A 15,919-nucleotide genomic window follows, 5' to 3' on the forward strand; every position below is an offset into this window, starting at 1 on the left:
CTCTCTCTCTCTCTGTTTCTTTCTCTTTGCCTCTTTCTATCTCTCTTCCTCTCTGTTTTCATTCTCGTGACACAAGCCGACACAGCGCTGCGGATCTGTTTGCTACATTGACCTAATGTGTCTACATGCTTTCCATTTCATTTAAATTCCTTATTGCACATGGTTTCGCAAGAGAGACTATGAGGTCATTTCTCAGTGACACAACACAACGAATGTGCCACATTAGGTCCTCAATGATGCGCTGTCTAACACTGGCCTAGTTCACCCGACATGTTAAAACTGTATCCTCTTAGCAAATCAGTAGTGTTAAACAACTCCACTCTCCTCATTAAAGATGCGGGAAATCTGAACTGCTCAAAGTTGTTGTCGTAGCGTGTTGCGTTGTATTATATCAGATCTGTTTCTTCTATAAAAACTCTTTTTGCTTGGATGTGAGTATAGAGATACAGAATGAGAAGCTATGCTGCTTTCACTTTACAAGGACAAGGACTCTTTTTCATACATACTGAAATCTTTCAGCAGAGGCAGTGCAAATCTTATGTGAAAACAAATCTTCAGAGTGTGTAGCTGAATCAGTCGGCTGCTGTCAGGTCAGACTGAAGGTCGGCAAGATTCCTGCAGGAATCAGGATTTGAACAGTCAAGCTCAGAGATTTCACTCAGAGGCTTTCCTCACCGTGGAGTCTTTGACCCTCGAGCTAATTAAAAACATCGAACCACGATAAGGGAAAGGGGCTTTTCCCTACAGCACCTTCATGCCTCCTTACCAAAGAAGGAAGGCAAGTCGAGGATTAAGGCTTCTCTCCTTCTCAAGGCACCGTGTTCACTTTCATGTGAAGGGATCAGGATGTAGCACCTTAAACACATTTTTCATGCATGCACTCGTCATTTTAACACAAGGCTGTCACTCTAGGTTATGACCCCATTTTCATTCTCTTTCATGTTGATATGATCTTTAGGAGCTTATACACGTTCACTGAAAGAACAATACGTGAGCTGTGTGTAAAATGATTTTGATCTTTTATGCAGTATAGGTTCAGCAAAGCACCGAGGAAACACTGTCGGCTGTTTTTTAGTAATTCATTGGATTTTTATAGAGACCGATAAAGTCAGACTGGTGGCGTACACACACCTGAATAATGAGAGCCGAACTGTGATTTCATAAAATTGAATCAGTATGTGCTTCTCAGTGATATTAGTGCAGCTAAACTGATCATCAGCAAACAGTCCTGAAACAAATGAAAACGAAATATATGTTCCTTTATTTGATTTGAGTTACAAGTAATTCAGATTGCACTGGTAAAGTTACAGGATGCTTTTGGGTACATCGTTGGGCATACTGTAGAGCAGAATACCAGTGAAGGTACAGAGGTTGCGATCGCTGTCTGCCCAGACCCAGGACCTCGCTTCCATGTGCACATCAACCTGGTCTCCTTTCTGAAGAAGCAGCACTACTCCATTGGAGCCGTTATCAGTGACGTCGGAGGCCGTTGGGTGTTCAGCGGTGCCCACGACAGCCTCACCGTTCTTGTACAGCATTAAAAAGCCAGGGTTTCCGCCGTTAGCGTGAGAGTAAAGGGTGAAGTGGTAAACTCCGCTGACTGGTGCTGTGAAGACACCTGTATGGGAAGTTTAAAGAAGGAAAAGGACGATGAGTTGTTTCTGAAGAACCAAAAGGAGTGAAGCATTGACTCTATGGAGTTTCTAATTGAAATGCATCACAGCATTGTTATATTAACATGCACCTAAGCATTAACAGGGCCACACAAACTAGTAAAGCTGGGATACATATACCACAATGTAGGAGCTTGACCAAACTGTTTGTATCTTCTTCTGACATTTTTAAGAGATTGCCTTTTCCCAGAGAACCCCTTTTCCCAGTATTGAATTTTATGATTTATTATGTATTGATTAATTCAGCGATCGCACAAATAGGTTACTGTAATACATTACCTGTTGTGGGATTATAGCTTTCACCAATGTTGGTGATGACTTTCTTGTAGATAAGAGTGGTCTCAGTGTTAAATGGCCCAATGTGCATTTGGTTCTCTTCCAAGGCAGCTGAGAAGGCCACTTTATCTGTTAAAAAAAAAAACGAAAAAAAAGGTGATTGACAGTGTTAAAATGTGTTTCTATGTATATATTCAGCCTTAAAAGAGAAAAAAGAAAAAAAACTAACAAAAAAAAAGATCATCTCATCTCCATATACTTCACAAGCTTCATTCTTCCCATGTTGGCATATAAACTTATTCACCTTCGGTCATTGTTGCCTTCACCTCTTCCACCGCTGCAGCTGTTTGCTCGACCTTACTCTTCAGCTCCTCTTGCACAGCTTGACTGGTCTCCAGTTTGGCCTCCAGCTCTATCATGAGAATATATGAAACACAATAAAATCCCCCTGGAGTCAGCTACATGACAAAAAAACAACAAAGCAAACAAAAATGTAACAAAATGATACCATTTAAAGCTTTATGTGAATGTGTATATACTGTATACGGTGAACAGATATATGAGCGAATTTGACATGCTTGCCTTCATCAGCTGTTTCAAGTGCCTCCATCTCAGCCTCGGTTTTTTCCAGCTTTGCGTTCATCTCCTGTCCCAAAATCTCAGCGGCTTTCAGTCTAGCATCTAACTCTGTGGGGCAATTGAAAACTATGAATTCAGTGATAGTGATATTGTGGTAACAGTTACTTTGCAGTAACAGTATATTTAAATAAAACACAACATGTCTGTTTTTCTACCTGTATTTATTCTCTCCAGTGCCTCCACTTTAGTTTCAGTGACTCCAAGGCGTGTGTTCATGTCCTTAGCCAGACCTTCACTGGCTTCTAATCTGGACTTGAACTCTACAGTGGAAGAAATAAAAAAACATGAATGAATTCAGCCATTATATCTCATTTAAATCAAAGAAGAGATCAGATGGAACATACTGTTTCAATCACCCTAATGACCTAATCACTTGAACACCAGAGGGCTACCTTGATCAGCTGTCTTGAGAGCTTTCACCTCCCTCCCTGCGTCTTCAGTCTTGGTCTTCAGCTCCTCACTCAGGCTCTCAGTGAGCCCCAGTCTGGCTTCCAGTTCTGTTGGTCATCAGCAAATATAGATCGCCATGATGAGCAAAATGTGGGTCATGTATAACATTGGCGCTACAGGTCTTCCTTTGTTCTCTTTACCTTGATCAGCTGTATTAAGTGCCTGCACTTGTCTCAGTGCATTTTCAAGGCTGACCTTCAGCTCCCCAGTCAGACTCTCACTGGCTGACAACCTGGTGTCCAACCCTTCGGTTTAGGGGGGAGATTTGGAAAACAAAAACAATATGACGTCAGATTAGTAAAGCTCAAGTAATAGTGAGATGAGATAAGATGGAAGTTAGGCTTGATAAACCTCTAATAAAATCCAATCACTGGTCCTAGAGATTCCGGGATTGTGTATGATGTGTCAAGACATGGAGGATCAAAGAATTTGACTCATATTTTGGGAAGGTCAGTGAGTATCAGGGGATTTTTAAGAAAGTGGAAAACTGGTCTTTCCATCCCTTCTGAGACAAACAACATTAGCAAACCAGAAAAGAGATTAAATTTGTACTTTGAAATGCTCTAACTTAATCATGTGAAGGTCATGGACAACCCTGCAAATATTCTACATATGAATATCTTACACTCCATATGGCAGCTACAGAAAGATTTCCACCAAGCGTTAAGCCATCTCTGTTTACCTTGATCAACAGTCTTCAGCTCCTCCACCTCTGTCTCTGTGTTTCCCAGTCGGGCAGCCAACTCCTTCTCAAGACTCTCACTGGTCTCCAGTCTGGACTCAAACCCTGACAGTTCAATATAGGAAGGATAGGAATTAAATCTCGATTTCAACAGCTTCTGGTTTCTGATAAATCACTTATTCACTCACAGTGTAATTATACTAATGCAATAATCTCTACATGTGTTAATGCACCTTTAATTTCCATCTGTAACTGTGCCACTAAGGCTCTTTGCGTCTCTGCCTGGACATCAGTGGCATTCAGTCTGGCCTCTAGTTCTGCTCATTACATAGAGAAATAAAATAGAATATCATCACAAATCACACAAATAATTCTTTCAGACCAACATCTGATCCTACACCTCAAAACGTAACTTTTTAAACAGAATTATGCAGTAAAAATGTGATTTATTGACCTTGATCAGCAGTCTGCAGTGCCTTCACCTCCGTGTCCACATCTCCAAACTTATTCCCCAGCTCCGTCAGTTTGATGTTCAGCTCTGTTTGTGACAAACAGACAAATGAATACTGCATGATTTTCCATTCAGTCAAATATAAATCATATAGTGTGAGTAGGTGAGCTGAGATGAGAGGAAATCTACTTTACTAGGCGTTAATATTTTACTTGTTTGTTATATCACCTTTGCTTTCCTTCTGCAGCTGTTCCACACGGGTGTTTTGTCCCTCCAAATCACTGGCGTTCAGTCTGGCCTTCAGTTCTTCTCAGGGCGGATGGGGGAAAGAATAGAGTGATTAGAATAAATAATGAAGAGAACAACAAAGTTTACATTTAGCAAGGGCCTGACCATATTTCTTTCGCTCTTTACCTTGATCTACAGTCTTTAGCGCCTCCACCTCTGTCTCAGTGTCTTTAAGTCGGACATTCAGCTCCTCCTCGAGACTCTCGCTGGACTCCAGTCTGGACTCAAACTCTGACAGTTAAAATAATGGAAAATCAATTATTTTTTCAATCTCAAATCCACGACAGTTTCTTATCAGCATGTATTCACAATGTGGTAGCACAAAACATAATAATGCATGTGTTAATGTACCTGTAATTTCAATTTGTAATTGTGCCACCAAGGTTTTTTGCGAGTCTGCCTGGACATCAGTGGCATTCAGCCTCGCCTCCAAATCTGGTCATTACACAGAGGAATAAAACATGAAATATTTAGTCACACAGATAATTCCACAAATGCGCCATCTCACATTCCTCTTTTGAAAAGCAAAAGAACAGTCCTTCTACCTTTCATCAGAATATATTATACACATACTGATATACATAATCATGTAGTATGAATGCAATTCATTTACCTTGATCAGCTGCCTGCAGTGCCTTCACTTCCGCATCTGCATCTCCAAGCTTATTTCCCAGCTCTGTCAGTCTGGCGCTCAACTCTATTTGTTAAAAATGAGGTAATAAATACTGCACGGCTTCAACCATTCAGTCAACTATAAATCATGAGGTGAGATTAGATGAACTGAGATGAGAGGGGAATCGACTTTACTGCTCATTAATAATTGACTCGTTTCTTGTATTACCTTTACTTTCCCTCTGCAGTTGTTGCACTCGTTTGCTTTGGCCCTCCAAATCACTGGCGTTCAGTCTGGCCTCCAATTCTGCGCAGTGAGCATGAGAAGAAGATAATAATAGTAAACAAATGAAAACAAAACCAAACAAACGAGTAATATGACAGGTAGCATACGAAAAGAGTAGAAATATCTTGGTCCCTCTTTCTCCTTTCTTTTTAAAAGGGATTTTATATTTCATGTTATGGTTAAATGTACGTTACCTGTGTACTGCCGCACAACTTGCTGCACTTGCTTCCTCTGCTCCTCTTCCTGCATCTCACTGACTCTCAGCCTGGCCTCGTGGTCTTTTTTACATAATGGAAATAATGCGATGTCAAACAAACGTATGCCTCACCAGGTAATAATAAACACTTAAACTACTTACTTAAACTAGAAATGAATGATTGAGTTATGAATATAATACATATTTATGAAACACAGGTTATTTTGAAAAAAACACAAAATATGATATTGCTTTTAATTTAATTGTGTCAAAATGTACCTGTATAGCCTTTCTTCAGTGCATCCACCTGTTTCCATAGTTCCTGCATCAGGCTGTCAACGACCGTCTGTTCTGTACATTAAAATGCACAAATTATTTAACATTCAATAATAACCTTTTATTAAGTCTGAGAAAAAAAAACAAAACTCTTGGATGCTCAGGTTCTGCACATACCCTGTACTTTCTTCAGTTGCACCAGTTGCACTTTAGCCTGTTGCAGCTCATTTCTCTGATCATCCAAAAAAGCCATCATCTCTCTAAGCAGAGAGAAGCTATCTGCTTCAGCGGCCTCATCCTGACTATCAATGAAAGCAGTGAACCTCTTCCCCAGGACATTAGCCTCAGACAGGCAGCAGCTGAGCAGCACAAGTACAACAACCCTCATCTTTGTGATCTGTAGAGCTGTGACACATGAGGGGTCTGCAAGAGCGATTTTTAAGCATTAGGTGACCGTGTGAAAGGTTATGTAAGGTCTATATGTTGTTTACATGTAGCTGACCATCTGATGTGCACCAGGGTCAAGGATAGAGGCATTGTGATAAGAGGCTTTCACATACTAAAAGACCATGGACAAGTGATGATATGACTGCTCTGATAATGTCATCTTAAAAGCATGAGATAAATACCTCCTTTTCTACTGAAAAATAGATTCCACACTGTCAACATATCAGATGTGTGATGCAGATTGCAGCTCTGAGATACTGAGCGTGAAAGGTTTCACCAAAAAATGTTATTCCCGAGAGTGACACCACACCATGATTATTTGTAAGCGCAGTAGTTTGGCTATTCACTGCACATGCATGGCGGTACATTTCAAGCCATATCAAAGCTCACTTCATACTGTAGTTCTGTTTGTACATCATAAAGCTCAGGAACATGTTCAGCTACATGTTTGACCACACAGAGTAAGATGACAATGGAAGCTGGTCTTGTTAAATAAAGTAATAAAGTAATAATTGTTCTGTAGATACCCAGAATATGAATGAAATAATGTTTGTACAGACCTTTCAGCAAGATGGATGAACTGTTGATTGATGAGCTCAGGGGTCTTAGTGATGTGACAGTACGTACCAGCGCTACATCCACAAATGCCCATGCCTGAGTGAGTGACTGAGTGAGCGATGAAGTTATTTTTCCCATTGGCTGTTGCCCTTTCAAAATGATTTGGCGTGAACAGTTTCTATTAAATCATTGGGGTATTTAAAGCAGCTGCACAACAGTTTTCGTTGTCAGACCCCTTTAGCAACTGTCTTTCAAAAAAAACACCTAGCAACTGTATCTACTCAGTGTTCAGTGAGCGGTATACAAAATAAGAAAGATATTCTGTATGTATAGCCAAAATCACAGCACAGTCTTTCTCTTTAACTTATGTGTTTGACGATTTAGTCAGACTACATCACGGTTATAAAATCAGGATTTTAGCAGCAGCAGAGCAGCAGCTAGGAATAAGCTTAGAAGTGACTGCTGCTTAACATGTAGTAATAATGGGCCATGTTTCAGTCATTATATGTCCTGTTTGATGAGAACAGCTTTACTGAAAATTCTGCTGCATTAATATACTGCATGTGTGCACGGAGAGTAGGAGAGAAGCAAACAGATGAAGGGCTGAAGCCAGCTGACACTAGGCTGAATGCAAATATGATGCAATGATGTCATGAATATGCTAATTAGCATATTATGTCTGTATTAGGCTTTAAATACTTAAGCTTCCTTCAATTGAAATTAGTTGTTGTTTACAACAGTTCCACAACAGTTTTCAACTATCTCATCAATTTCGTACACTGACCATACACAGCCCAGCTACGTTTGGACCTAGTCTTGTTAATTTTGAAGGAATTTGTGTCTAGCTTTATGTCCAACTGAAATTACAAGAGGAAAAATGATCAAGTCACAGTCTGTGACATTAAATATGTCCTATATAACTGAATAATGCTTCTATAACTCTCACAGTTACAGTGACATTCAGAGACACATCAGTATATGTGCGTGCAAGTCTGTGCACATGCTTGCCTTTGTGTATGAGGGTAAACACGTGAATGTACTGCATGTCCAGCCGGCTCCCATCAACCCTCAGGACAGCGTCATGACAGTGGAGTGCAGTGTTTGTGTGCCTCTGTGTGTTTTATGTGCGTACGTGGACTCCCATGGGCAAGACAGAGGTCAGGTGTTAAGCAGCAAAGGTTATATAGTGATGCAGGATGGAACTGCTTTCACACACCTTGGCACATGGGTGTGTGCAAATGTAGGTGTGTATCTGCATGTGAGTTTTTGTTTATTCATATACGATATATTGTCCGTGCCTGTGTGTACGTGTGTGTTACTAAGCTTGAGGTGGGTCCCGGGGCTGCATCTGTGCAGCAGAGGTCAGATGTTGCTCAGAATAGGTCGTAAAGCAATGTACTCTCTGACCTAACTGCTGTTACACACCTAAAGTTGTTTGAGTGTGGCTCACCATATTGTCCTGTATGTGTATGTGTATGTGTGTGCACGCATTAATGTGCGATGTTAACATATGCTGCATCAACTGCTGTTATACAGTATGTCAGAAGAGATGCCAGAGGAATGGGGGGATGTGAAAATGGGTGTGAAGTGTAAATATGTGTGTCTTCAAAGAGGCATCAATAGGGTTAGAGTGGGAGAAAGCACTAACTAACTCTGCCAATGTCAGACTAACCTACAGGAAATCCTTCTGTCACCAGAGAAAATAAATATACTTGGGAGGGGCTAGGATATCCAGTGGAGATACTTACACTCGTTTTGTTGTCTTCATCTCCTTTTTTCTCTTTGTTTGCATTTGCATTTGGATGCAAATTTGGATGTAAAGGATGTACTTGACGTAAACTTGTCCCTAATGTCACTAAAAGTGAGGACTGTATTATGAGGAATGTTATTAAGGAGGTCACAGATCTTCCTAATTAGATATTAGAACTTTTATTTTGCAACTGATAGCAGGTATAACAGATAGTTGAGAGACAGGATTTGGATTTGACAAATTCCTACCCCAAAATGACATCAGCCAGATCAATAATCATCTGGCAAGAGTCAAAAATGAAACAAATCACCATTTCAGTCATGAAGAAAGAATCTCCAACTCACAAAGAGTTGGTGTTGCCAGTCTTCACAACATTTGGACAAAAAGATTGTAACAAAATGTGAACGTCAAGAAAGCCCTCCAAATGCTCAAACTCTCGCCAGCAAGAGTTTTTGTTCACAGTAGCTTCTCTGTTGTTTATTCCCATCTTCAACTTGTTCTTGTGTGAAAATGTGTGAAGCGAAGCCAAATCATTCTATGAGAACTCTTTGTTTTTAGCTCTGAGGTGCTCGTGTCTTGTAAAATGGGAAACAGTGACTCTCTCTCTGTAGCCCCCGTTTTACACAGCCTGCTCAAGGTGGGAATGTTGCGCCCTTATACCCCCTTGCCTTTCTTTATAAAAGGCACAAACATGGAATGGGGGAGGCGTTGTTGCTCCGCCTTTAAGTTAGCAGCGGAGGTGGTCACAGAGCCAGATTGATGTCCGTGTAAAGGGAAATCCAACACTGACGGGATAAACGCCAACGCTGTTGTGTTTTAAGTTATGCCTCTGATATCAGAACGTAACGCTATCCTAAATCACACGCTGGGGCGGCATTATGTCGGCGTTGTTTGGTTTAGTGTAAACAAGCGAAGGCGGCATAATGAAGGGTCTCAACAACATAGCGGCATCTCTGTGTAAAAAGGGCTTGTGTGTTGTTATCGACTCTGCAACCAGTTTTTTAGAGTCTTATCTTCTTTGTTCAGCCATGGCACGTATATTGTTGCAGGTGATAAAATGTTGGTGATTCCGGGGGCCCCATGGTGGCAACTTTGCTTTACACGTTTTCTCTGTCTGAGTCAAATCACTGCATGAAGAGAAAAGCGGCCATGTTGTCTGTGAGTTTTTAAAGCATCAAACAGGATCGGATGTACCTGCTGTCAAACTTCGTACGCTCGTGTCTGTTGCATTTCAAGGCACTGTTGGCTTAAACTTTTCCCTCCTCCGTTTACCAGTTGGCAACTTAACAAGGACATGAGGAAAGCACTAAAATGTTGTGAACAGTGTTTGATGTTGGTTTGTTGGTTTGAGTAATTTGATCATTCAGAACTGCTGAGCTGCTATAATATCACAGTCTTTTAGATTTACATAAAAATGAGACACACAATGGCAGTTTGCAAGAAAAGATATGCAACCAGGCTGGAAAAAAGCCCATAGAGTATTTCATAATGGCTTTCTGAGATTGTCCTACCAATGATTTACATATGAAGAGTTACACGTTAGGCACCACAGTTTTTAGTGGGAGATGTGTTGTGTGCTGGATTCAGTGGGATGAAATTAAACTACACAAAAGGAGTGTATACATTGTGAGTGAATAATATGTTATATTTTTATGATGTAATGATGTGTAGACTGAGGTAACAGAATACAGAAACTTGTAATGGATAAATTATATTTAAGTGAAAATGAATCACAGTCTGAAATAGAGAACCTGAACGTCAAAGAGATAAAAAAAAAACATGACTTAATTTGTCCTGAGCTGAAAGGAGAAGAAGAATTAAATAAGTTTGTCTATAGACTGTGTTGTTGTATTTTCAGATACAGAATTGTTTTTTTGAGTTACGCTGAACTTCTGAACTTTTCTTTTCTTGCTTCCCACACAGATCATTGCATATCAGCCATATGGAAGCTCTGTAGACTGGTGGGCATACGGAGTGCTGCTCTACGAAATGCTTGCGGGACAGGTGAGCGCCGTACACGCGCACAAACACACACACACACACACACACACACACACACACACACACACACACACACACAGACACACACACAGACAATGGTACTTCTTATGCAATTGCCTGCCACAACTTATGTGACCACACATCACAGGGTTGCTCGCAGATTGCTCACACCCACATTATTCCCACATGTACTCAGGTGGTGTTTCCTACAGAACTTCCCACCGGCTCTAATAATAAACATTGACACATATACACACTAAACCTCCTTCCGCTCTCCTATCACAGGACGGATAGAGTAACCTTTCACCCTGTTTTAATGTAGTGAGTGTGTGTTTTCAGCTTCAAGTCAAGTGTTCCAATCATGGAGTTGCCTGCATTTGTGGACAGTTTGAGCATATTAAAAATTTCATTTTTTGCATCGAACAACTCCATTTCTTGTCGAACCGTTTTTTGTCTCACTACCAGGAAGCCTACTTTTTCACAGGTTCTCTGTTTATTTGTGGACACGACATGCTGTGCTGCCAGTGGACATGAGTCAATATTCTGGACAGTATTCTTAGGTATTCAAGGGAACATACCAGTAAATTGTTGGTTGGGAAAGAAGTGTTTCTTTCAGAAGCAAATAAACCACCTGAAGAAAAAGACATGCAGCTAGTTTATTTGAATATTGTAATCAGGATGCTTTCTGTGGAGGATGTCCTCTTTTTCTCAGCTGCCTCCCTTTTTCTTTTTTCATTTATGTATTGAATGGTTTATTTTCCGGCATTAGCCTGAATGTAGTTGTAAGCTTTTTAACGATGACTTCTTCCACTCCAGCCTGTGATTAACTCTCAGCACTGAAACCGCATTTTAGCAGAAGTTATAATAGTTGAAACAAACAATAATTCCCCTAATGCTTCAAGCATATTCTTTAAAAATATTCTCATTTGAAAATGTTGAGAAAGTAAAAACCTCTCACACGTTTTTAATAAAACATGTTTCAAATACTCAAGGCTAAAAGACTTATTAACACATTTATGACTTCTAAAGATATTTTTGAAAGGACTCCTTTTCTAAAGGGTCAAAAGTAAAGTGCAAGTATATGCAAAAGCTCGCTCCTTCAAAGCAAAATGAACTTAGAGAAAGTGTCAGCTGCTAAAGAATTAACAAAAGTTTTTATCTATTCAGATGTTCCCTTGCTCTGCCTCTCTATGTGAAATCAGGTAAAGGGGGCATGACGCAGACAGGCTATCTCTAGCCGAAGGGACCAGTGGAGTGGAAATGACGACTAATTCATTTTATGGACTGTCAAAACACCCACATTATGGTTACTGATGATAACCACCCAGTGTGGAGGGGAAAAAGCTGGGTCATCCACTCCATTTGCCCTGCAAGGTTTTCCTGTAGCTTGTTTTCACGAATTATCTCCACTGTTGCTCTTTGTTCTTGCTCCTTTTTCTTGTCTTTGTTGTTCTCATTGTTCTTTTGCTTCTCTCCCCTATTTAGTCACATTTGTGTCCTGTTCTTTTTTCTCTCTCTTTTTTTTTGCCTTCTTCATTTTTATTTATAAGGAAATGAATTGGTTCTACATGCCGACACTTTACTTTTCACTTTACCACTATGTGATAATGGATGAAACACAAACAACACTCTCAATATTGTATCTTCTCACCCTCAGCCTCCATTTGATGGAGAGGATGAAGATGAGTTGTTCCAGTCCATAATGGAGCAAAACGTGTCATACCCCAAGTCCCTGTCCAAAGAAGCTGTCTCCATCTGCAAAGGGGTGAGTGGTCGTTCTTTGTCATCCATGGAAAATCTTTTCCCGTTGTCGACCAGTTTTTGCGATTTAAGCAAAGTTCAGAAACACATATATATGTGAACCTATTCAGTATTCATAAAAGATTAACTTTGTACCAGCTATCAGTGGTTTTGTTTTTAAGCTTTAGAAACAGATTCTGAAAAAATGCACTTTAACAGTCTGATATGAAACCTGCCTCATCAGTCTAAGAGACTATTTTCCCCAGGAGCTTTTCCCACCTGGGTGGAAAAAGCCTGTAAATCAGGCATTTTAAGCTCTGCGTCTTTTGCGCTCTTCACTAAAACCCAAAATAATACAACGTCTTGTAAGAGGGCTACAAGCCTTTTCCTGCTAGTTCAGCTTCGGGGAGAAAAACTTGACAGGCTGCGTCACAGGCTTTTCTTAGCTTTCCGGAGTCGGACATAACATATGAGAAGTCTAGCTCGACTTGCTGTAAGAATAAAGTGTGAGCTTTTTTAAAAAGTGTCTGGGAACTCATTTGGAAGTTCCCTCTCCCCTTCCCATTCAGTTCCTGTGTCTTTGACATTTGCATTATTAACACTGACAGGGAAACCTATTAGGTCATCCAATATACTCCTCACAAGCGGGACTGTTACAGTAAGGCACAGTAGCTCCATGAGCTTGGTGTTTTAAAGGTTTATTCCAAATGCTTTTGTAGTCAGTTTTCAAAGCCTGTTGTTCCATGAGTATAAGATATTTCTCCTACACAGGAGATAAATATATGATTTACTTTTTGTACCAGCATGTCCTTTTTGGCTCATCATTTAACACATAGGGGTTTATCAGGGCATATTTAACATTTAGAAACAGAGAGCATGATGAAAATCATTTCTGGAAATAGTTTGAGAACTTTGTCAACTGTTTCCACAAGACTGGATATGGTGTTTAGACGACTGGTCACTCTTGTTGTCATGACAATACTGATAAATGGCTAGTAGCAGTGTTGATGCTAACCATGACTATACATGTACAGTAAGGTTTTTTTTTAGGAACTTTATGTGTACTGAGGAGGATGATAGAGAATATGAAATTTTATGATGCTAACCAGCAAAATAGGCCAGAGATTATACATATACCAGAAAGTTTAGTTTAAAGATTCATAATATCAGATGCTTGAACTTTGTGTCCTTCATACAAAACTATGTGAGGACAGGATTTAATACATGAAATCATCCACAGAGTAACAATCGAAAGACTGTGTATACACATGTGAAACACTTAGATATGTACGAACCAGAACTGACAAAATTGCTAAGAGATATTTTTAACTGGATCAAAAATGTTTTCCACCCGTCACTCCTGCTCCTCAACTCATCTCTCTGTATCTCTAGTCTGTTTTCTGCCCAGTTTGTGCGCACATCTCGAAAAAATATGGATAACCTGTCTCTGAACCCAGTCACAGTACATGTAGCTGTCTGAATTTAATCCAAAATACAGAGTACCCTTTGAAATTTAGTGTGGTAGCCCAGTAGTTGTTGGTGACAATTTTCCTGATCTCCTGTGATGTGTTCAGCAGAAGATCATTCTTGCAGTGAGATCGTTTTTCATCAGATAGCTCTTCCCTGTAAGAGCCGAGGAGTATTTAGACTCAGCTGTCTCCTGGGATGCTGTTTCAGCGACTGTGGGTATATATGCCTGCTGGATCTCCAGACACAGAGGGAGGGAACTGAACAGCGGGTCAGTGCACGTCAAGGAGGCTGGGACATAGTAACTGTTTGTCTCATTTTATGCTTACAACAAAATGTTTTGAAAGCAAGTGAAAGACAAAAGGAACAATGGTAAAACATACCTTTTGTATTTTTTCAGGACTCCTACCTAATGGATTCGCTAGAAACTCTGTGAAACTCTGAGTCTGCCCCAGTTTTTTGCTTCACAGAATAAACAACAAGCCAAAACTCATGAGCATGAATTGTGCATGCACTCATTTATTTGCACTTTAACCTCTGCTTGTATGACCCTACACTGACACTCTGTATGTACTCAGAAGGCAGAAAGAAACATTGGTATCCTGATGTACAGTAAATAGAGATGTATTTTGGCCAGCTGTCGATAGAGTCACAGGCACTGATGACATGAGGTTCGGCTTTAGACTATACGGTCAATAAATGATCATAATTATTTTAGACTTGGAATGTCCAGAGATGCTCACAAGAAAAGAAGAAAAACGTGTGCGTGTGTATTAGGAAATTTAATAGTGAACCAGTTTTATTTCTGTCCAGAGGCAGTGCAAAGTCAATGAGCTGTGAAATAATATGCTTTATCACTCTGTCCCTTCCTCTGCTTTGCTCTGTTTGTCCCCCTCTTTCCTTTCTGCTTTATTTTTCTTGGCTACGTGTGTGTGTGTGTGTGTGTGTGTGTGTGTATGTGTACATCTGTGTGTGTTTTTATGCTTGTTTGACTATACTTGTGGGCTCTGATAGCTTTGTCGGGACCGAAATGCTACGACCCCCACAAGTGTTAATGGCTGTTTTAGGGTTAAGACGTGAGCGTTTGGGATTTAGAGAATGCGTCGGGTCAATGATGGTCCGCAAGAATAAAACAAAGATGTGTGCGTGTGTCCTGGTCTCGAACCAAGCCCCAATCTCAACCTTTGTTTGGCAGGGCTGCAGCACTTCCTCTTAATGGATACATAGTAATTGCCAGTAGCCTGACCCACAAAAGAGAGAGAGAGAGAGAGAGAGGGAGGAAGAATTGATGGGAGGGAAGAAAAAAAAGGAAAACTAGAGAAAGAGAGGTGAAAGGGAGATAAAGAGAGGTGGATCGAGGAGGAGAATAAAAGAGTGAAATGGGCAGGGAGCAGGAGTGGTGGTGCTGCAGAGGTGAACTGAGTTTGCCAGAAAACTGATGCTCATACAGAAATAGAAAACAGCGGAGGACAATAGAACAGAAGGGAAAAGAAAAGGACACATACTCTAATAGTATAAATGTGTTTTAATTGGTAGGTGGATACTTGCAACTGTTCTTACTGCTAGTCTCTACTCTGCCCATATAGCCCATTTATATTGTATAGTTCATTACGTTTTAAATAGGTCACAGATGTAGATACACATTCATCTGAGTAATGGGATGATACCCAGAGGTCATCCATTTTAATGCTGTTGTAGTTCATAATGAACACTGGAAGAGATTGAGTCAGGTATTCATATAGAACGTGTTCCGGGTGTAAATTTTGATGGTAAATGTGGTTGATGAGTTCACTCTTTCAAAATTGTTTAACTCGACTAATTGACTTAAATGAAAGCATTGAGACAAAAGCTTCCAGGTAAAATCACATGTGCTGTCTGAGTGCTGCATTATATCTTGTCTGCAGAGAAACCGAAGCACATTTAGTATTTGGAAAAGATGAAAGCAATGGTCTCTGTGTGTGTGTGTGTGTGTGTGTGTGTGTGTGTGTGTGTGTTTTAAAGGCCCTGATGTACTGAATCACACAGTTGTACCTGGCCAGACTCCCTGCCGACGAGACCCCATCTGCCTTCTATTTTACTCATTCTAACTCTCTCTGTCTCCCTTACTCTCGCTCTCCCCTCCCTCCC

At 40.4% G+C, this 15,919-nt stretch overlaps 2 protein-coding genes across 5 annotated transcripts in view; one reads left to right on the top strand and one right to left on the bottom strand.

Annotated features, from left to right (window-relative positions):
* Window positions 1-15,919, top strand: part of prkcaa (protein kinase C, alpha, a) — a 141,624-nt gene that overhangs the window by 107,012 nt on the left and 18,693 nt on the right. For all 4 annotated transcript variants that reach the window (XM_087175732.1, XM_023412695.2, XM_087175733.1 and 1 more), the window contains 2 exons: window positions 10,508-10,588; window positions 12,243-12,350. In XM_087175732.1, the coding sequence (XP_087031858.1) occupies window positions 10,508-10,588; window positions 12,243-12,350 (189 nt within the window). The remainder of the gene's footprint in view (window positions 1-10,507; window positions 10,589-12,242; window positions 12,351-15,919) is intronic.
* On the bottom strand, window positions 1,239-6,243 carry LOC111659693 (uncharacterized). Its single transcript, XM_023412697.2, has 18 exons — window positions 6,007-6,243; window positions 5,833-5,904; window positions 5,552-5,635; window positions 5,301-5,378; window positions 5,073-5,156; window positions 4,811-4,894; window positions 4,586-4,690; window positions 4,400-4,477; window positions 4,175-4,258; window positions 3,954-4,037; window positions 3,721-3,825; window positions 3,179-3,283; window positions 2,981-3,085; window positions 2,744-2,848; window positions 2,532-2,636; window positions 2,254-2,361; window positions 1,953-2,078; window positions 1,239-1,618 (listed from the first exon to the last, which is right to left on the bottom strand). The coding sequence occupies exons 1-18, from the start codon at window positions 6,215-6,217 to the stop codon at window positions 1,305-1,307; spliced, it is 2,037 nt and encodes a 678-aa protein (XP_023268465.1). The 5' UTR covers window positions 6,218-6,243; the 3' UTR covers window positions 1,239-1,304.

Source organism: Seriola lalandi, unplaced genomic scaffold (genome assembly GCF_002814215.2).
Source record: "Seriola lalandi dorsalis isolate HSWRI2012SDOR001 ecotype SW California unplaced genomic scaffold, Sedor1 jcf7180002054486, whole genome shotgun sequence".
Lineage (NCBI taxonomy): Eukaryota > Metazoa > Chordata > Actinopteri > Carangiformes > Carangidae > Seriola > Seriola lalandi.

What these genes read in the sequence shown, in the direction of transcription:
- LOC111659693 (XM_023412697.2), bottom strand. Translation starts at nt 6,217, where the DNA reads ATGAGGGTTGTTGTACTTGTGCTGCTCAGCTGCTGCCTGTCTGAGGCT. An exon ending in TCTCAAGACAGCTGATCAAG is followed by an intron (nt 2,849 to 2,980) that starts GTAGCCCTCTGG and finishes CTTCCACTGTAG; the next exon opens with AGTTCAAGTCCAGATTAGAA. An exon ending in ACTGGAGAGAATAAATACAG is followed by an intron (nt 2,637 to 2,743) that starts GTAGAAAAACAG and finishes ATTGCCCCACAG; the next exon opens with AGTTAGATGCTAGACTGAAA.